At 40.3% G+C, this 22,284-nt stretch overlaps 1 protein-coding gene across 2 annotated transcripts; it reads left to right on the plus strand.

The window, feature by feature from the left end:
- Positions 1-9,544: 9,544 nt before the first annotated feature.
- On the plus strand, positions 9,545-19,523 carry LOC120544214 (ubiquitin carboxyl-terminal hydrolase 2-like). 2 transcript variants are annotated; one of them, XM_039777831.1, is made up of 12 exons: positions 9,895-9,961; positions 12,860-12,982; positions 14,144-14,191; positions 14,291-14,414; positions 16,903-17,014; positions 17,129-17,239; positions 17,636-17,700; positions 17,806-17,909; positions 18,043-18,123; positions 18,233-18,311; positions 18,997-19,104; positions 19,231-19,523. In XM_039777831.1, the coding sequence occupies exons 2-12, from the start codon at positions 12,959-12,961 to the stop codon at positions 19,404-19,406; spliced, it is 1,032 nt and encodes a 343-aa protein (XP_039633765.1). In that variant the 5' UTR covers positions 9,895-9,961; positions 12,860-12,958; the 3' UTR covers positions 19,407-19,523. The 2 variants fall into 2 exon arrangements, with proteins under 2 accessions (XP_039633764.1, XP_039633765.1); XM_039777830.1 differs by lacking the exon at positions 12,860-12,982 and having other exon boundaries at positions 9,545-9,961; positions 19,231-19,515.
- Positions 19,524-22,284: the final 2,761 nt, after the last annotated feature.

Genomic DNA, 22,284 nt, shown 5'->3' on the forward strand with positions numbered 1-22,284 from the left:
TTCATTAACCCTCTGAGGTCTAAGGGCATTTTAGATATATTTTTGAATTCTCCTTTTAAGGGTATTTCCACATAACTGATCCCCATGTGTTTCATATCAAAATATTCAGAACAAACTCAGCGTTCTGCATAGTGACGCCCAAAATTGTTCCAGAGCAATGTGTAAAGAGATAATTTGGCACTAAAGCGGAAATATTTCTCTAATCTCTTGTGAAAACATACCTACACTCAAATGTTTTGGTGCTTGAAATGAGTTAAGGTGCTCATATTTTGCTCATTTTCAGGTTCATAATTGTATTTTGAGTTTAATTTTCAAAAAACACCATATTTTTGTTGTACTGCACATTGCTGCAGCTCCTCTTTTCACTCTGTGTGTTGAGCTCTCTGTTTTAGCTACAGAGTGAGGAATCACACTTCTATCCCATCTTTGATGGGAGTCGCACATGCGCAGTAGCTAGGCAGTCCCTCCAGGATTTCGCACCAATTCAAGCAAATTCAACCAATCGCCGTGACTTTGGTGCGACTCGCAATTTCGACCAAACGTTTTTTTTTCAAATTTGACCAATAACCGGAGTTTCTCGCGACTTCAACCAATCCCAGCAGTCCAACTTGCCAGACTTTACATCAGTACAATGTGACTCTGAGTGCCACTGACCAAGCGAGACTAAGAAATCTTTCCGAAATTCTGATATGAAGACGAGACTCGAACATCTCACATTTACCAACAAAACGCACAGCGAAAGACCGAGCAAAACATGTCAGACCTTCCTGCCTACCTCTATACATTTTAACATCAATGTACGCTGTAACGTTTTTTCATTCTAAAGTCGCTGTAAGCTCCTGCTGTTTCAATCCTGTCGGCTCTCTGCTGCAGCGGGGCGGCGGGGCTGCTGCTCATACAGTTCCCCCCACTTCTGACGCCCAGGTTAGGAAATCAACTAACAATGTAAAGATCAACAAGCCACTGACACATATCTTCAAATTTGATTAATTCAATAAATTATAATTTTTTGTCTTGAATCCACCAGCCATTTTCATATTATACCAACATTTGCAGCATCCTGAGCCTTTTTGGTAAGTTTACTAGAAAAACTCAGCCCAGAGTAGTTTTATTCTCCCGAAACAAGTTTCCTTTTTATTATTAAAGAACTATACAAAAAAAATCACAACTTTTTTTGCAACTTTCACTGTCTCCCACAAATTCATTGCAACAAACATACAAAAGATATTGCAACTTTTTTACAAAAGCTCCCGCAAAATCAGGCATTTTGGGTTGCAACAATCTCAATAAAAAAGGCCGCGAAATCCTAGAAGGACTGGCTAGGTAAGGACTACTAGCTAGAAGCTAGCGCTGCTAGCAGTTAGCCACCTCGTTCTTATTGGCAAAACACTTCTAAAACACTATATAACTACTTACATGTCCCTGTTCTGCAGGTAATCCACACAAAGTTGGAAGTGCGCCCTTGTTTAGAAGAAGTCTCCCGGCTAATCCTGCCTTGTACTGACCAAAGTTGGAGAAACAGCTAGCTGATGTGGTATTAGCTAAAGTGGTTAGCACACCAAATGTTTCGGCCAATGACGTAGACCGTCCCTGCCGATTTTGACCAGCTTATCTGGAGACTGAAGGCAGGACACATTCAGAAACCCATATCTCACTCAAAACAGCATGGATGTTTTTTTTTTTCAAAGTTTGTATGCGTGTAGAAGCACCAGAGACACAAAATAACACCCCAAATCCCAGAAAAATGATTTATTTCATAATATGGGCACTTTAACAAAAGTCTCGGGTTCACAAAAGTGGCATAATATATGAATAAAATAGTAAATAAATGTCTAAAATAAAATTTTACAATTTGCTCTTTGAGTAGGAGTGTTGTCAAACATCGCTTGGACTCGCAGGTGCATCTTTTGTCCACAGTGGGTTAATGTGTGCATTACTTTAATGTTGCAGCTGGCAAAGATGGAGATCATTTTAATACCTTTATATACTGCTGGGTAGTTTATCTATATTACATCATCATTTATTATTTGATTATATTTATTAATCTAAATCTGCAAAGTAACTAAACCCTTAAAAATAAATGTAGTGGAGTAAAAAGTTACAATATTTGCCTCTGAAAATGTGGAATTACTCAAAGTACAGTAAATTACAAGTACCTTAAAATTGTCCTTAAGTACAGTACTTAAGTAAATATAATAGCTATATTCCACCACTGAAGACAGTGTTAGTAGTTACATAAGCCAGCAGAAAAACCTTTACAATCTTATCAGTTTCTTTATTTAACTTGGAAAACATAATGAAGTACCACAAATGATAAAGACTACATGATCAGTTGCGTTACATTACACCAAAAAGAGCTCTTCTTTGTATGAACATTCAGAATGGGCCCAAACGTGTGTCCTCATGCAGTGATTCAGAAGGTGACAGGTAAACCTGGAACAATGCCTCCTGGCAAAAATAATTCCAGTCCACACCTTTTGATTGTGTTCAGTTACTTAAAAGTTGCAAAATCTATTCAAGTAAATTCTTTCTGTGCTGAAACATTCCTTTGAGGCATTTATGTACAGTGTAGTCATCCATCAACTAGCAGTGACATATAATAGCTGAATATGGAATGAACATCAGACAGGACTTTCACCCAGGAGGCCGCTGTTTGTGTCCTGTGCGTAGGGTTGGGCATCGTTTTGATTTTAACAATTCTGATTCCAATTCCGATTCTTCCTTTCAATTCCAGTTCTTATCGATTCTCGATTCCCATTCTTTGGGGGGTGGAGTTGAAACGGGTCATATTTTATTTTATTTTAGTTTTCGGGCTTTTTCAAAGTAAAATAAAGCCACACTTTAGCTCCATGGCTGCAGCACAAGTGCCTGGGAGTACTAACCTGACTCCGCCAGATGGATTGCTTCGTATTTGCTCGGCAAATCCATCTGGGAACTTTTGGGAAGGGGCGAAAATACTGGTTAGCTGATTGGATAAACCATCTGTCTATCACCACCTGTTGGTGATAGACGGGCCAAATCAACCAATCAGATCAAAGTCTTGCCGAAACCAGCCGGGAGAAGAGCAAAAACATCTTTTCCTCTGAGAAAAGCCTCCATTGCCATTTTTTGCTCTTCTTTCAATTAAGGAATACTTTCTAATTCAGATAAAACTTGCGCGATAGCTACGCTCATCTCATCCGTGGAAGCTGCCATGTTGTTTAGACTGAACAGTCGCTTCTCGTTGCGTCACACCTAAACCCGCCTCAAAACCAACGCTGATTGGTCGGTCGTTTGGAGAACGGCTCCAAATTTTTTCTATCTCAAGATGCCAGACTGATCTGCGAGTAGATTAGTACTCTACCCGCAGTACGGCGGCTGCTACGGAAACCGAAACTTTTGCGTGTTAAATTTGGAACAATTCCAATAAAAACATTTTTTTTAAAATTCCATTTGCATCGTCATTTTTGAAACGATTCCAAGTTGGCACCAGTTCTCGATGCCCAATGCTACCTGTGTGAAACCAAAAGTCCACGTTTTAACTTACTTTGTTACGTACCTTACACAGGCTACTTAACTAACATCACATACATAACTAACAAACATAATCATTTTAACCCAAACCACGATCTTTTCCTAAACCTAACCTAATCGTGTTGCTTAAACAAGTTCTGCACTGCAGAAGGCTTGGCAGGCGCACTGATCGCTCGTGTTGTTGGACATTTGTAGGTTAACGCATGAAAAAAATGTGCATAACTCATAAGATATCATACGAATCGTTGTATGATGATACGTAGGCAGAGGGCAGGTTGACCTAGCAAACACTGAAAGTAAACCTGACTGATAAGACTCCATAGTTGCAGCTAAGTTGTAGTCAGCAGCAGGTTTTTATGTAGCATTGTTCGTTTAGAGAAGCTGTGGATGATTAACTCCACCTGTGCTGTATATAATTAAACCCACCTGTGTGGAGTTTTGTTTGTAATTGCCTACTGTATGCACACGCTGAGGAAGGGCGCTAATTTGGAGTGCTGTCCTAGTAACTTTAGGGAAGCAACAGACACTGTAAAGCTTAGGTAAGGTGAAGTTTATAGAAAAGGTTTCCTGGGTTTGCTCAAACATGAGTACTGCTAAAGGTATTCCCTCACTGACGTGCATGTGTGCAGGATACAGGCCAAGCCTGGGGGTGGAGGAGCAAAGTGGAAGTGCATGCTTGCATGTTCGAATGAAGGGAGCGGCTTTGCCTTTTGAAGTTGTAATCATTGTTATTATTTGGCAGTGTGCTTTCACAATGATTCTCTCTCAGTGAAAACAGAAGCAACTTCAGGCCTGTATTTCGGTGAGATAATTTAAATTTATTGCATTCATGTACTCTTGTCTTGTTACATAACATGGCTTTCAGAGGTGAATATTAACAATAGTTCTTATGATAGCGTGTACACATGGCTGTTATCTTGATCATATCTCTCGTATCGAGTTTATTAGCCCCTAAATGTCAGTTTTGACGTATTTAACAAACACAATTGATTTTTTAAACGACCTCTGTGGCCTTTTGTTTTAACACCTTTTTGAAAACAATCTTTATTAAATCATTAATCGTTAATATGTGATATTTCATATCATTCATATGTGAAATATCACATATTAACGATAATGATTTAATAATGATTTTTTCAAAAAGGTAAACAAAAAGGCCACAGAGGCGCCTAAAAAATCAAATGTTAATCCTATGAAATATAACATTTTCTCAGCAACTTTCATGACAATCTGCCAATTTTGAGATATCGTGTGGACAGAGTTGACATTTTGGGTGTCCAACTGTAAGGGGTTCAACCTCTGGCAGCATGAATGAGTTTAGTACATTTTATACAAATATCCCTCATTACAAATTAAAGCGCCATGTGCAGAATTTGTATGTACATATAGCATCATTGAAATTATTATGATGGTGTAAGTAAAACATTCAGTCATGATTATATATAGGCTACATGCCCTTCAACTGTGTTCTGTTGCCATGTTGGTATACTGTCTCTTGTCCTCGTTTTCCTCCCTTTGAGGTAAATGTTGAGCGTGTTGTGTATCTATGGTTACATAAAACTGTAGGTGTATGTATTTATGGGTGTGTGCGCGTGTGTAAGTATGCATAAGTATCAGTCTCTGTTTTATATGTCTGTTAGTCATTGTCACTTATCACACCCTAAATATTTATTTTATTTAAATGATTGTTGTAATTTTTTTGTTATATTTTTACTATTATATACAGTGTGTGTTATATATATATATATATATATATATATATATATATACACACTGTATATATATATATAGCCTATATATATATATATACACACACATATATATATATATATATATATATATATATATATATATATATATATTTATATATACTTTACTACAGTACTTGAGTAAATGCACTTAGTTACTTTCCACCATTGATTACCAGAGACAATTGTTCTAAAAAATCAACAACAACAAACAAAGGCAGCATGGATTTTCCAAGTTAGTTAACTACATCTAAAGATTACCTATAACCTTATACTAACATCTGTAACATTTGGCTCTAGACAATTGTTTTGCAAGGTAAAGCTTTTTCCAATGCAAAAAGGAGTGGGGAAAGAGAGCAACCCTAGTCACCTGCAGGTCAGCTAGTACTAAATACCAATAGCATTTTCTTAAAAAATAAAGAATATCTACCAATGTTATGTTTCTCATAATAAAACTGCAACAGTGAGGAAGGCTATTATTAGTTCATAGAAATCATTACTTCAATTATCTGTCATATCCATGCGACTGTTATGCATGTTTTGATTGTGCTTGAGTCACTGCTCCTCGTTAAGGCAGTTGAGTGACTCATGTAAAGTTTAGGTAAGGTGAAGTTTAGAAAAGGTTTCCTGGGTTTGCTAAACATGAGTACTGCTAAAGGTATTCCCTCACTGACGTGCATGTGTGCAGGATACAGGCCAAGCCCGGGGGTGGGGGGAGCAAAGTGGAAGTGCATGCTTACGTGTTCGAATGAAGTGAGCGGCTTTGCCTTTTGAAGTTGTAATCATTGTAATTATTTGGCAGTGTGCTTTCACAATGATTCTCTCTCAGTGAAAACAGAAGCAACTTCAGGCCTGTATTTCAGTGAGATAATTTTAATTTATTGCATTCATGTACTCTTGTCTTGTTACATAACATGGCTTTCAGAGGTGAATATTAACAATAGTTCTTATGATAGCGTGTACACATGGCTGTTATCTTGATCATATCTCTCGCATCGAGTTTATTAGCCCCTAAATGTCAGTTTTGACAATTTTAACGATATCCCATATTAACGATTAATGATTTAATAAAGATTGTTTTCAAAAAGGTGTTAAAACAAAAGGCCACAGAGGTCGTTTAAAAAAATCAATTGTGTTTGTCACCCTTGAAATATAAAATTTGCTCAGCAACTTTCATGACAATCTGCCAATTTTGAGGTATCGTGTGGACAGAGTTGACATTTTGGGTGTCCAAACTGTAAGGGGTTCAACCTCTGGCAGCATGAATGAGTTTAGTACATTTTATACAAATATCCCTCATTACAAATTAAAGCGCCATGTGCAGAATTTGTATGTACATATAGCATCATTGAAATTATTATGATGGTGTACGTTTTTGTCTTTCATTCTAAATAGAGAGCAGCAGTCTGCATTGCTGTCTGCCACAGTGTCTTTTTATTTTACCACTGGCAGGCGCTAACATTGGACATGTTGGAAATTCTGCACTATGGACAGTCATGGTCCCCAGAGGATAAAATCCAATCACTCTGGTGATCCACTGACTTCCCCTAGTGTCACTATAAAGTTGTCGTTTTTGGTTTTCAGGGAAATATCTCAACAACTATTGTATGGATTGCCATAATACTTGGTTCAGCCATGCATGTTCCCCTCAGGTTGAATTTAAATAGCTTTGGTGATCCCTTGACATTTCCTCTAGCACCATTATGAGGTTGACATTTGTTGTGTTGATTGAAATATCTCAACAACAGTTGGATGGACTTGTGTCAAATCTAGTGCCAACATTCATGTCTCTCTCAGGATGAATTGTAAGAAGGTTGGTGAGCCCTCAACTGTAGGCTACTGTGTGTTTAGTGGTTATTGGCAAATGTTAGCATGATAACACGCTAATCTAAAATGGCGACATTACAACTGCTAAACATCAGCATGTTAACATCATTGTGGCAATACTAGCATGCTGACATTTAGCTAATGTGGAAGACCGGTGATCCACAGGTATAGTATAATACGAATTAGTTGATATCCACGACGTTCCACTTCCGGGATTGCTCCAGTGCCACCGTAAAATTCCGCCCGATGTCACTCTTTTCAGCCGGATGTCCGTTACCTATTGTAATTTTAAACTCTGGTCGATTTATGAGGACTATGGTTAACTGACAGCTAGCTAAACCATCTGTCCAGTCTGAGTTTTTCTGATGCACAACTAAAACAACCTTTGAACGTACACATGTTACACCAAAACAAGTCCCTTCCCGAGGCTGCCAGACCCTCCTCCGCAATGCTGTGGAGGAAGGTCTGGTAATGCGAAACTAGGGATGAATAACCAACTCCTGACTGATCATTGTTAGCCTTGCTGCTAATGAAAGCATGTATGGTTGAACAGATTAAAAGTCAAGATTTGTCAGCAGCTCCCCACCTCAGTGCGATAACTGTATGCTCTTAGACGAGTTCTTCCTGATGTGATTAATCTGGCATGTGTGGAATGTGTCTTCTTTAATGCGTTTGGGTGGTTAATTATAAGGTTTGTGGAAAGGGATTCCCTCACTCAGTGTTCCTGTTGGGTATGTTGGGCATGTACATAAGTACTGTTTGAGGTGTTCCCTCACTGACGCACTGTGAACACTTGTTTCCATGGTGTGGCAGTGGGGTGTGAATGAGATTGCATGTAGTAGTCCGTTACTGATCAGACTGCCATAACATTTCATCTTTACATTCACGATCTCCAGAGGACAGAACCTAATGTTATTGATCACAAGCCATTGCATCAAACCAAAATGACCCATTTTACACAATAAATATTAAAATGCAATCAATAAATTGCCTTACGTTTTCCTGCGCACATTCTTGCTCCCAAGGGAGCACACCTTTATGTTATTCGCTCCATCCAACAGACTCAAGAGCCTTAGTTTTGTTCAATTAAGAGACATATTGTGTGGTTTTCCCCCCCTTCCTTTATAAAATAATATACGTACAGTAGATGTAAAACCTGATTCATCAGTTAACTATGGCATGTTATGTGATTCTGAAAGCACTGGACTCAGTGATTTGTAAGGACATGTAAAGGTTTACAAGGCCAGCTATCAAGCTTCTTATCAGACTCAGAGCTGTGTCTGTGTCAAGTCAGAACCACAGTCTAAAGAGCAAAGGCAAGGTCAGCAAGTCTCTGTGCTCGGGGCTGAGGTTTTTGGGCGGTGGAATAAAGCTGACGGGAGCTTTAATTTTCTGCTAACACATTATATTTGTTCTACCCTGTTTTTAAACCACCCACATATGTGGTTTTAGTTACACAATAGGTTTCATTTCAGAAACTAACAGGCAAAAATAACTACATTTCTTCCCCAGCACACACTGCTTATTGTACCTTGTTCTTAACACCACCTTGTCAATAAAATTTGAATATTGTTGAATATTGAGTGGAATCATAGAAACCTGTGAACTGTGATACATGTATTTCTGCCATTTTTGTTGCTCCCTATTCTGTTTCTCCCATATCAACACTTATATGGGACACTGTACATGCTGAGTGGAGGTGAGTAAACTCAAACCTTACACTTGTGCCCTTGGCACTAAACTATAGAGCTCTTTCGATTAAGTCTATTGTCTGTCTGAGTAATTGTGAAATATTGCAGAAGAATAAATACATAATAATATTCACTACAGAATGTGTTTAGTCTTAACAGGCGATTATATACAATGCAAAACTCAAAAAGACCACTCTAAACTTTTTCACTGGAAACAACTAGAGACATATTTAAAACCTTCAGAGTAAAAATACTCAAAAACTAATATCCTTACAGCTCTGATAGATTACAATTACTTAAAAACTGTCTGTCTGTCTGTCTGTCTGTCTGTCTGTCTGTCTGTGAGTTCTTAAGATTTCCCCTCTAAACTTGTTGGATGGTTTCATTTAAATTACTGTTAAGAGTTCCAAAAAGATGAAATCCCCCCCCCCCCGTGACCCTTTAGGTTCCCAACCTTTAGGTAACCCAACACAATTACACTTAATATTGTCTTTTATAATATTATGTCACTGTCATGAGTTATTTTGCTTTTGATACTTTAAATACCTTTTGCTGATAATACTTCTATACTCTATATGATTGTGAATGCAGGACTTTTACTTCTAATGGGATATATTTTACATTGTGCGGTTTGTAGGCTACTTATAATAGCCTACATATGCGCCCTACCTATAGCTTTTTTTCAATGCACCAAGATCAGTGTTAATGTTTCCTACAGCACTTGAAGGCAGCGCCGGTCTTCACTGGGTGGGAGGGGATGTTTACAGCACGCAGTTAAAACTCCAACGCACGCGCCACCTCTGTGTTCTCCAACACAGTGTGCAGGCAGTGTTCAGGTGCGGGTAAGAAGAGACCCACAACCCGCAAATACAGCAGGACGACAAGCGACCTGACTGCCTATCGATCGATTATTAATTGATTATCATTGACTTAAGCCTGTCTGTGGATTTGAAATATGTCCAGCTGCATTGGACTGCACTAACGTTATACCATACCGGGGTCGGACACACATTCAACAGCGCAACCATGCCGTCTCTGCGACACTCGTACACGGTGACTTTACCGGAGGAAACACCGGCCGCTTTCCCCTTAGACAAACCCGAGCTGCGGCGAAAGAGTCCTTCGTTGTCCCGGTCCAAGCTGGTGTCCACATTCATGGGTCTAATCATCAACCAGGCCAAGGTGAGTCCTCCATCACTACACCCCTGCTTCTGCCTCACCTTTCTGAAAGCAGTATCCTCCTCTTTCTCATACCTTTTTATTTGGGTAACTTGTTAAAAACAAGACTAGCATGTTTACCGTCTATAGTACATACAGGAAAAATGGTAGTCTTGTACAGACTCTGTACCTGACTTTTAAAGTTCATATGTAGGCCTATTAGGCTACTGTGTTTTACCAGTTATATAAAACATAGGCTAGCCTGGGGGCTCAGCCTTGAGAAGGCTGCATTCTTAACATTAGCAATGCTATTTGGATGTTTTACTTTCAGAAAGGGTAAAATAACTTGTTTTCTTTCATTTGTTTCCAATGTGATAGAAAAACTATACCTCACTTAAATATATTATGTGAAACCTGTGTGAAGCCTAGTTGTTTCTTAAGAAGGGGAAAGTGAAAGTTTGTTCCATGTTATGTAAGTTTTGTTTTAGGCCTGTAGATCATAAAGTACAGTATGCTGACCTAAAATATTTTACAGTATTTCTATGCAACTATAAACACTTTGGTCTGGACTTTAACATCTCCACAGCTATTTGATGGATTGCCATGATATTTGATGAAGACATTCATGATGCCCAGATGATTAAACCTAATGATTAATAACTTTTCATCTAGCATCATCATCAGGTTTTCATTGTCAATTAATCTGCTTATCTATCAGTTTATCATTTCGGTCTATAAAATCAAGTCAAAAAGTCAAAAACTAGTCAAGTCAATTTTCACAAATCACAATTTTCCATAGTTTAAGGTGATGTTGTCAAATTGCTTGTTTTGTCTGACCAACAGTCCTCCAACCATACATGTTCAGTTTACTATCACATAAGACTAAAAAAAGCAGCCAATCCTCACATTTGAGATGCTGGAGCCAGGGAATTTTGGCTTCTTAGCTTGAAAAATGGTTCAAACGCTCAATCAATTAATAAAATAGTTGCTGATTATTTTTCTGTCGATCAACTAATCGATCAGTCAACAAATTGTTGCAGCTTTATTCATTTTTATCCATCAATTAGTCCAATTGATGTTTTATGACCAGTGTTAAATATCAGATGTTAGCATGCTGACACACTAAACTAGGATGGTGAACAAGCATCTTACATCTTGGCATGTGAATATGTTAGCATGCTGACATTCGCATACAGCCTCGTCCACACCTGGCTGTGGACTCTTAGTCGAGTTTATTACAATCAACTTTTTGTTCTCTCTCTCTCTCTCTCTCTCTCTCTCTCTCTCTCTCTCTCTCTCTCTCTCTCACTTTTGAAGATTTCTGTGCCTTTTCAAACTATCAAAGTTGGCAAAAAAGCTTTCCTCCCAGTGCATTTAAAACAATGTTTTGAGTATGTTTCATCTGTATTATTTTCTCTACTTACTACAGTTTTAGAAAAGTACCAATAATTCTACTTGAGTATGGTATTTTAGACCTCTACCAGTCCTGCTGTTATGTAATGTAACAGAGATTCATGTTTATACTGTCTCCAAGGGAGTGGCATGTGTAGGAGTGTTGCTTCCTTCGTCACAGCATTTAGCCTTGACCAGACATGCATAGCTGGTAGGACATTGCGTTCTCTAGCTCTCTCTCTCTCTTTCTCTGAAGTCATGCCAACCAGTGGAGAGAGTTCCTTCGCAGAGAGATTACCTGAACGCATCACTTCCTCGGTTTTTGGATGAGTCTTTTAAATCACCAGCCGCTCGCTGAGTGTGCCGCTGGTCAGCATTCACCAGAGCAGTGCAGCAGATTGGAACTCAGGACCATATGGTCACCTTCAAATGCTGCAGAGAAGTAGAGAGACACAAAAGGGGGGACATAAATGAGATTTCAGCCAAGAGGGCTGTTGATAGTTCATTCTGTCACAGTTCTATTTCCAGCTTTTGGAACAGCATGACGGCCATCACGAGGCTCTAAACCTCTCCACTGAAAGTCTTGATAACAACACATATTTACTTCTTTAAGGCCTTACGTGAAGTGTAAGCAAATACTTTATGCTTGTCTCCGAATCACACCTCATATCTCCACATCTGACCACTGGAACACAGATATCATGCATTTGCTGTGATAACAAAAGTGCCACAGGAGAGGCACAAACATCCCGACAGTAGAACTCTGAGTGCAATTAGGAAAAAAAGAGTTAAATACAGGTAGCTGACGTTGCTGCTCAGTTTACAATTTGTGTGCATACATACAGTTATGTGTGTGTTGCGCCTTCATGTGTGCTTCCGTCAGTGTGTTGCTGCCTTGACGCTGTCATTTCCACATGTAGCTTCTCAGACGTCAGCAGAGGCATCGATGCAAGACAGTGCTTAGGGACATCATGTTACACTTTTACTATGTTCCCTCATTCAGTATGAGCTACAGGTCACAAGCCAATGTGTCACCTGTTGATACTCAGAAACCGTCACTGGTATAGGAAGAAAAAAAAAAAAAAAAAAAAAGAGGTCAAAATTATTCAACTTGGGTTCAAGGACGACCTGGTTTAGACAAGTGACAAGCATGATATTGAGGAGGATATTGGTTGTTTTTGCTAAAAATCATACAGTGGAAACTGAATATTTGATCAGAAATAGGACAACAGGAGCATGAAAAACTGGAATGTTATTTTTCTTTGTGCATTTTATGAATCTTTGTAATTGCCCTTTAAGCCAGTATGATAAACCAAGCTGGTACTGGCTTTCAGAGCCTTGCGTCAGTCTGCCCTACAGGTGAATGACCCTACACTACCAGTGGCACCAGATATGTTGTTGGTCTGTGACTCAGGCAGCAATTTGAAACTCTTCACACAAACAACTTGACGCCACGTTGTGTTCTGCAGCTTCTCACTAGAGCTTTCTCTTTGGCCTGCTTGTGTGATGTCACTGCGGTGTGAATGGCAGCTGCAGGCAGAGGTCAGGACACACTGAGGTATTTCATCCAAGCATGTGGAGCAGTAGCTGATATCCACAGCACAGTGCTGCCAACAATGTGACCGTCAGATGGTGTGCGTTGAAAAAATGCCAGTAAGTCCATTGAGGCTTAAACACACTTGAGGAATGTAACCCGGTGCTGTCATGCATTAGTTACATCATACTGAGAGCGTGCACAAGCTGATCTGTTGTGTGTACAGCAGGCTAATATATGTATAGACACTCTCTGCATGTGTATCTTTAGCATCAACATCTTTTTACATATTCACTTGACATGGCAGTATAATTGAGGTAACACACAAAGAAATGGCTCAGAAGACTGTCAGTCTGTATTAGTTAACTTGTGGTTTAAAGCTTTAGTGCGTAACTTTTTCATATTAATAAACGTCCGTCACATTCAAGCCATTGCCAAATTAGTTGATACAACGCTATTTAGGACTATAAGCTCCACACAACTTTCTATGTATTTCTCAGCATGGCTGTATTCAGAAGATTGTGGCGTCCGGCGACTTTCCCGCGCAAAAACTCGAGTGAAGATAATTACTTCTTCTTCTGAAGTGTTCATGTTTTTTTAATCCTCCATGTCCTCCTTGGTTACTAGCAACTGCGTGGAGGAGGGGTGGGGGTGGGGCGAGATCATGGAAGGCTTGTATCATGTGGACGCGCTGACAGTTTTGTTGTCATTACTTAGAATTCCTCATGGGGGCGACAGAAACTACACACTATAGCTTTAAATTTAGGCTGTGGTAACTCATGTTAAACTCCAATGATAACTAAACATCCCATTTAGCACCCAGTTTAGTCCCATATTGTAAGTGGACCAAAAAAGGGGATTACATGGTCCCCACGTTGACCCAATCATGAGCCCAAGAAAGTCAACATCAAAAACAAATCAAATTTTGGCCCCATTAATAACCCTAATTTGCACATATTGGGCCTACGTGAAGCCAACCAAGAAATGTTTAGGATTCATTCCCAGCTTGGGCCCCCGCGACCATCTTTGCAATATTATTTTTGCAGGATGTGTCGGCACTTTGTCAGTTCAGAATTTAATGAAAAAGATGACTCTACATATTCCCTTCAGGACTTTACTTGAGGAATAAATTCATTACACAAAATGTACCTGCAGTAACAAATATTTCCGCTGGGTCTTTCTTTGAATGTTTATGATACCGTTGTGTTATCTGTTCAATGAATAATTCTTCAAAAAAATGCTTGAATATAGTAAAATCTCCTCTCTCTCTATTTGAATAGAACAAGAGTCCTCAAGGCCTGGTGGGACTGAGGAACCTGGGCAACACAGTAAGAGCTTTTACTTCACTTTGACGTCGGATGTACAACTCGCTGCACTTTGCCCTGCTGAGTCAGGATGTTCATTGAATAAACTTTTGTGTCTTCCAGTGTTTCATGAACTCCATCCTCCAATGTCTGAGTAACACTCGCGAGCTGAGAGATTACTGCCTTAGAAACATCCATCGAACAGACCTCAACAACAACTGCACGACCAACGTTGCTCTCATGGAAGGTAGGAGAGACCACACGTCAGCAGCATTACGAAGAACAACATAGAGCTGTGTAGTGCTAGACTGGGTATACCCAGCCCGATTAGCGATTTGATTTCACCCAGCAGCTCAGGCTGGAAACCTGTATATTTTTCTATCCTGCTTCTGTTACAAATCTGCAGAGACCAATCACAAACTGGCGTATCCACCTGGCGCGCTATTGGTGGGTTTAACACGATGACGATAGAGAAGCAACGGCAAGCAGCTTTTTGTTTACATTCAACATGGCGGCCACCGAAGCGCAGCTACCCGTTGATGCTGCTGTCGCTGCTGTTTTTAAAAGATTTCAAAGGCCGTTTTTCTCTGAAAACGGAACAGAAACTTGCCCTGGAACAATTCCTACAAAAGAAGGATGTGTTTCCCTTACTACCGACCAGCTTTGGTAAAAGCCTAATTTACCAGCTAGCCCCGCTGGTGGCCAAAAGAATGGAGCTCAGCTCAAAGCCCGTTGTTGCGGTCGTGTCACCGTTGGTCGCGCTCATGGAGGACCAGTACGTCACCTGGATCGTTGGTCTGATTGGTTGAAGGACTATCCAATTGCGTACACAGTCTTTTGAACTATGCCCGTTGATCACGCCTCTTGTGCAGTAGAAAATACAGAGCAGGCTCCCCAGACTAATGTTCAGTCTTAAAAGATTGAGCTTGGTCTGGTGATAGCCAGACTAGTGTAGTGCCTCTTAAATAAATCGCTTCTAAGGCTCAGCAGTAGGTATTGTTGTGCTGTGCTAACTCACTGCTAATGATCTGACAACCCTATACTTTGATTGCTTTCACTGGGAAGAATGACCACAGATCAGATACCTAACTGGAATCGGATCTCACAATACTCAACTACAATTACATAATCGTTCATGCTACAATTATAGTTTTCAGCTAAATTAAATGTGTGCTGGCAGGACAACGAAAGGGCCTAATTCACTCTGACAGGGCTTTCCCAATGAGTGTGCATATCTCTAATAAAAACATGTATTTTCCCAACGCTCATTACAAAAAGCCATATCTTTTGTGTCATGACTTTGTATAATGTCTCTGAAATTAGTACAAAAAAGTTGTCTCATCTGGTTTCTTTCAGTCTTCAGTTTAGTTTTTTTTCTCAACTCAAGATTCCTCTTAGTAGCCGTTCCAGAGCGTTCAACCGCATCCCGCGTCAGTGAGATGACTCTTAGGTTGCTTTCACACCTACGTTGTTTGGTCCGTTTAAAACTAACCCCGCAGCGTTTGGTCACATAGTCCGATTCTTTTGGGGTGGTGTGAAAGCCCATCCGAACTCTGGCTCGGATCAAACAAACAAACTCTGGTCCACCGACCCAAATACAGGAAGTGAACCAAAAACAATGCATTTACTAGCCTGCAATTTCAACCTTGCACACAATGTACGCACTTATATATGATTTAAGGGATGAGAACTTTTAGATCAATAAGCTGTTCTGACCTAGACTGACATGGTCATAATCAGATTCTAGTCAGAATCTGAACTTCCCGACCTTGAATGTTGTGGGCGGGGCTAAGTTCGGCTGGCATCCCGGCTAGTTCTGACCCAACATCGCTGGTCGTCTGTGTGACAACGCATCATCGTCTCTCTCCTTCACTCGCTGTCTGTCTGTAACCTCACACATTGTTCACCGTCTTCTAAAATATTAGAAACCCTAAAGCAGAACCAGAAAGACGTCCTAAATCTAGTGTTGCTCCATGTGTCGGCGAGTTTCGGATATTCTGTCAAACCATAAACAAGCGACCGTTTCGACCCGCGTGACGTGTGTTTCCAGCGTTTGGTGCATTTTGACAAAGTGCAGTGTGAAAGCTAACCGAACCAAATGGAAAAAATGCAACAATGTTGCAACTTCAACCCCCTGATCGCACCGAGTCCACCGGACTATAGGTGTGAAAGCTCCCTTTCTCAGTGCCTGGAACTGGCTCAGGTGTCATCAGGTGACCCACTTAAAGGGTGTCACGTCACCGTCTCACCATGACTTCTGAGCCAGTTCCATTCGCTGATGAAGACCTCGAGATGCAGGTGAAAGTAAGTGGACAGTGAGCGGAAGTCAAGACTGCCCTTTGATGCCCAAAAATAAAAAAATATAGGTTAGGGTGAGATTTTCATCATTCATTCATTCATTCCCCGATTCAGTCCTTGCTGTCCGCATGTTATTTTTTTTTTTTACGCATACACATCAAGCTCAAAACGTAATATGCGTTTTCATACAGCTAAGTACAAATCTCCCAAGAGTTCAGGCTGGTTTGCACCACAGCAGACTTACAGAAATGTCTTGGTCAACGTCAGAACTCTGCATCTTTAGCTAAAGAAGATGCCGATTTTTGGGGAAACAAATACTACCCTCAGAGGATCCAGAGTCAGTGTCATCATTTTATCAAGTAGCATACTTTTGTAAAGGATAGTGTTGCATGATTTATGGTCTCATTTTCTATCATTATTTCTTTCCTTCGCTTCAGAGTTTGCAAAGCTGACTCAGAGCCTGTGGACTTCTGTGAACAACGAGGCCATCAGTCCCTCTGATTTCAGGAGCCAGATCCAGAGATATGCTCCCAAATTTGTGGGCTGCAAGTAAGTCTTCCCTCCTCCTGCTTGTAAGCCTTTTATTTATTCAATCCAGTTTGAGAACTATAGCTGATTTTGGAGTGAAGAAAGTAACAATTTCCCCTTTTTGTCGCTCTGCAGTCAGCAGGACGCCCAGGAGTTTCTGCGTTTCCTATTGGACGGTCTCCATAATGAGGTGAACAGAGTGACCGTACGACCTAAGATGTCTGTTGAAGACTTTGACCATCTTTCGTAAGTCTGCCCCCCCTCCTCTCACCTCTGCTCTCAATAAGTCACTCATAACCTTCACTGTCACTGACACTTCACTGCCAAAAACACTGCTGCATGCCTAAAAGGTGCAAATAAACTGTGTAATTATTTATAATTGCTGTGTAATTAATTACCTTCAAGATATTGCAGTTATGTGGCAATTCCTAAACTTTCCTCAGAAGAACTAATACCCAGACATGTTTAATGACAATAGTCATACCAGTATACACTTATCAATAGCTTGAATTCCAGACCAGAGTAAGAACCTTTACAATGTCTTAGTGGCTTGCATCTGAGAAACAAAATCAGGACACACATTTCAGTTTTGAGTCTTCGATGTACACCGTTTTGATTTGAGCTCTACCGTTTCATTCACAGGGATGATGAAAAGGGCAAGTGGATGTGGAACATGTACTTGGAGAGAGAGGACAGCAAAGTAGTGGGTAAGGGATTTACCTTGATGGGGTGCATCATTACCTTAAACCATCTTTGACTTTACCTTGGTTTTTATGCATATTAAATTCTCCTTCTCGCGTGTCTGTCTGTAGATCTGTTTGTTGGACAGCTGAAGAGCTCTGTGACCTGCACCGTCTGTGGCTTCCGCTCCACCGTGTTTGATCCATTCTGGGACCTATCCATACCGGTTGCACAGGTCAGAACACACATACACTTTGAAAAAAGTTTATTATCCATCCATATTCTGTCAAATAGTGTTGGCTAGGCTTTATAAAAAAATACCATGTAGTTTGCTGTTTCCTGACTGGATGTTCTCTGTGTCTCCACAGAAGAGCTCAGGCGAAGTGACTCTCAAAGACTGCTTGAGGCTCTTCACAAAAGAAGATGTGTTGGATGGGGAAGAGAGACCGGTAAGAAGCCTCCACACCCCACGTTCCTTTTTAAAGAGACGATATAGTATGAATTATACAGCATCAGTATCTCACTGCCCTCTCTGTTTGATCTCTCTCTCTCTCTCAGACATGCAACAGATGCAAAACCAGAAGAAAATGCACCAAAAGATTCAGCATTCAGAAGTTCCCTCAGATCCTCGTGATTCGTATCCTTTCCTCACATCGTTGCACCATTTTGTTTAGTGCTTACAGCAATGCACATAGCCTGGGAAAACCCTGACGAACTTCCGGCAAATTTGAGATTTGCTCTGGAAGTCAGTCTGGCCAAGAGCCCATTCAAGCCCATTTCCAATTTTTCCAAATCGAGGCACCGATCACAACCGTTGAGGCGGGCTTTACACAATGACAATAGCACAGCGACGGCGATCAGCTTTTTGTTTACATTAAACATGACGGCCACCGAATCACAGCAACCCACTCTGTTACAACTGAGAAGGGTCTGGTGTCAACCAGGCTAGCATGCACATGCGTTTAAACGAATGAGCATATTTGCATACACTAAGCCAATGGCATACCAGAAATAAATGGTTGACTACTTTTCAGGTTTAGAGTGTTCTTAAGTGTAGGCAGCATTTTAATGTGTAAAGTGGACCATGTGGTCTAACTTTATAAACTGTTGAACTAGTCAATCTGTAGCAGCAATGCATCATATTTTATCTTTACTGGTGAAGGAACAAGGATAAAGTAGATGCTGTGGTATAAAACTTACCATGTAATTGGAATATTTCCCTCTGAAATGCAGTGGAGTCGAAGTAAAATGTAAAGTTGCACTTAAAGCACAATTCGTCATTTTGAACCAGTGTCGGCTCCTTGACTCGGTGTTCCTCTCAGACCTGAAGCGTTTCTCCGACTCTAACATCCGAACCAGCAAACTCTCCACGTATGTCAACTTCCCTCTCAAAGAGCTGGACCTGCGGGAGTTCGCCTCAGACAGCAGTGGTGAGTATCTCTCCCGAAGGTGACACACGGCCACCGGAGGACAGAGAGGAGGAGAACGAGGGCCAGCTGGATTTGAGGAGTAAGGATTGCAGTAGTGTTGACTGACAGTGTTGTGTGTCCCTGCAGAGCGTGCGGTGTATAACCTGTATGCAGTATCCAACCACTCGGGAAATGCTCTGGGAGGCCACTACACATCCTACTGCAAGAACCCGGCGCTGGGGGAGTGGTACAGCTACAACGACTCCAGGTATCCACTCTCAAATCTACTCGCATGTGATCATATTACCATACCGTCTTATTAGATTGGCAGAAAGCTGTCTAATTATGCTGTATGCAGCAGCTGTAAAATGATCTCATTCTAACTGCATAAACGGGTGTCAACTTTATGGCTGTTTTTACGTAAAAGCTGTTTCTTTGTTTAGCCGCACTAATTGCTAACATTAGCTAAGGTCCTAAAAGGTATAACTATTGACATGTCAGTTTTATGTTAATTAAATAAAAAAATACAATGTTTTATGATAAAAAAAGAGGCGTGGTTTACTTCATAGGCTTTGCACTTGTGTTATTTCATTATCTAGAGAGAGAGAGAGAGAGAGAGAGAGAGAGAAAGAGAGAGAAAGAGAAAAAAAAAAAAAAAAAAAAAAAAAAAAAAAAAAAAAAAAAAAAAAAAAAAAAAAGAGAGAGAGAGAGAGAGAGAGAAAAAAAAAAAAAAAAAGAGAGAGAAAGAAAGAGAGAGAGAGAAGAAAGAGAAAAAAAAAAAAAGGGGGAAGGGGGGGGGGGGGAGGGGGGGGGGGGGGGGGGGGGGGGGCGCGAGGGGGGGGGCCGCCGGGCCCCCGCGCGGCCCGCCGCCCGCCGCCCGCCGGGGCCCCGGGGGGGGGGGTCTAGATGCTCGGGAGTTGAGAATAACACTAACGTGGCCTGAAAATGGAGTCAGACACTGCCTGCTGGGAGAGAGCTCCACCTAATGGAGAGAGTCCTGCCATTACAGACTGTGACGATGGAGCACAAATACATGTTGCTGAGCGGAGAAAACGCCCTCTGACCGTCCTCTCGATGTGTTTTTTGAGGGCAAAGCGTGGATGTGAAAGCACATTCGAATTTCAGGATGTCAAGCGGAGCTCATAAGTTTTGTGGAACTGAAGTGACACTGGGAAAATACTACTTGCATTGTCAAAAAGGTGTAGATATTCAGCTCAAGGCACCGCTGTGAGTCAAACTTTAAAACGTCCTTTTGGAGTGTAAGAAGACCCTCTTCATGATGCACATGCAACAGTCTATTCACTCCAAAAAATAAATTTTAAAGCTGTGCCTGGACCTGAATCTACACCCACTCGAGTGGATTATTTTTCTTTTTTTTTGTGCACTTTGAACATGGACTATTATTATTATTATTATTATTATTATTATTATTATTATTATTATTATTATTATTATTAATTTATTATGTGACGACATTACAGAGACTTGAAAAAATGCCTCCCACAGCAACTGAAAGATATAATTTATTCTATTTAACATAATGCCAGTAACTGAAAGTGCATACTGTATATGTCATTGAACAAAGCCTTATGGTTTCCTCTTAAAACAGTGGAAATCCTCTATGGAGAGAAGATGTTTTATGTCAAAGCACATATTATTTTTGTACAGTATTTATGGACAGCATAGTGAATGTAGCTGTACTGTGGGAAAGCCAGACATACCAAAGCAGCTGTATAAAAATGCATCTACAATACTTACAGCAATTATATTGCTGACTTTTGATCTAAGTCACTTCTGAGTCTATGAATGATTAAAATTCTGTGTGTTAACGTACTCACTCATGTGAATTTTTTTTATTTAACCCTTATCTATCCAGCCAGCCAAAAGGAAGATAAGGATTATTTCATGAGTCAAAATATTGTTGGTTTTATACATTGTTCAATATTCTACTAATCTAGGGACACAGATGACAGAAATCATGGTGCAATAAATTATACACAAACCGTAAATAACTACTAAATCAATGAAATCCGTAATAATTGTGGTCTCATCGCAGCTTCGTAAAGGAATGTAACCCATGTAACTAATTTTATAATAATAGTATTGACTAGTACTGTAAAAAACAATAAACCTCAAGTATGCCGTAAGTGATTATTTGTGCAAGTCAAGTCAATCTATTTATAAAGCACATTTAAAACCAACCTAAGCTAACAAAGTGCTGTACAAAGTTAATTATAAAAACAAAGGAAGGCAATAAAAACATAGACCCAATGAACATGATACAAATAACACACTTAAGTACAAATGTCCCTAAATTGAGTCAAACGCCAAAGAATAAAAATTGGTTTTAAGACGAGACTTAAAAATCTCGGCAGTGGGGGAGGACCCGATATGAAAGGGAAGTTTATTCCACAGTCTCAGGGCCACAACGGAGAAGGCACGATCACCCTTTGTTTTCATCCGAGACTGTGGAATAGCTAAAAGGAACTGATTGGACGATCTTAGGTTCGTGGAAGAGTGATGTAGGGTAAGGAGATCAGCAATATATAAAGGGGCCAATCCATGTAATGCCTTTAAAACAAGTAACAATACCTTTAAAATTGATTTTATATTTGACTGGTAACCAAGGAAAAGAGGCCAATGTCGGGGAAATATGGTCCCTCCTTCTGGTACCAGTCAACAGTCTAGCAGCCGCGTTCTGGACAAGCTGCAGGCGTGATAAAGATGATTGGCTCATCCCAGAATACAAGGAATTGCAGGAGTCAATACGAGACGAGGAAAAACAGTCTCCAAGTTCTTACGAGAGAGGAAGGATTTTAGTTTAAATGAAAAAATCTACTTTTGAACTAATTTGTCAAATTGTAACGCTGGGTCAAAGATGACACCTAAATTTCTAGGAAAAGGGCGCCCACTTGTGATCAAAGGCCCCAAATTCTTCGAAGGTTTGTCAATTGAATTAGGGGAGCCAAACAACATGACTTCTGTCTTACTCTCATTAAGTTGGAGAAAGTTGCAGTATTAGCAATACATCCAAATTAAAACATGAGTAATTTGCCTTATGAATCGCCAGTATTGCATAACACTAAAATAACAAGCAAAGGCCAGTGAGTGAGCGACGCCTGCTGTGAACTTCCAGGCTAAATAAGCAGATTATGGTTCGATTGGATCTATGTCAGAAACACCTTTGACCCACTTTAAACA

Source organism: Perca fluviatilis, chromosome 16, assembly GCF_010015445.1.
Source record: "Perca fluviatilis chromosome 16, GENO_Pfluv_1.0, whole genome shotgun sequence".
NCBI classification, from domain to species: Eukaryota; Metazoa; Chordata; class Actinopteri; order Perciformes; family Percidae; genus Perca; species Perca fluviatilis.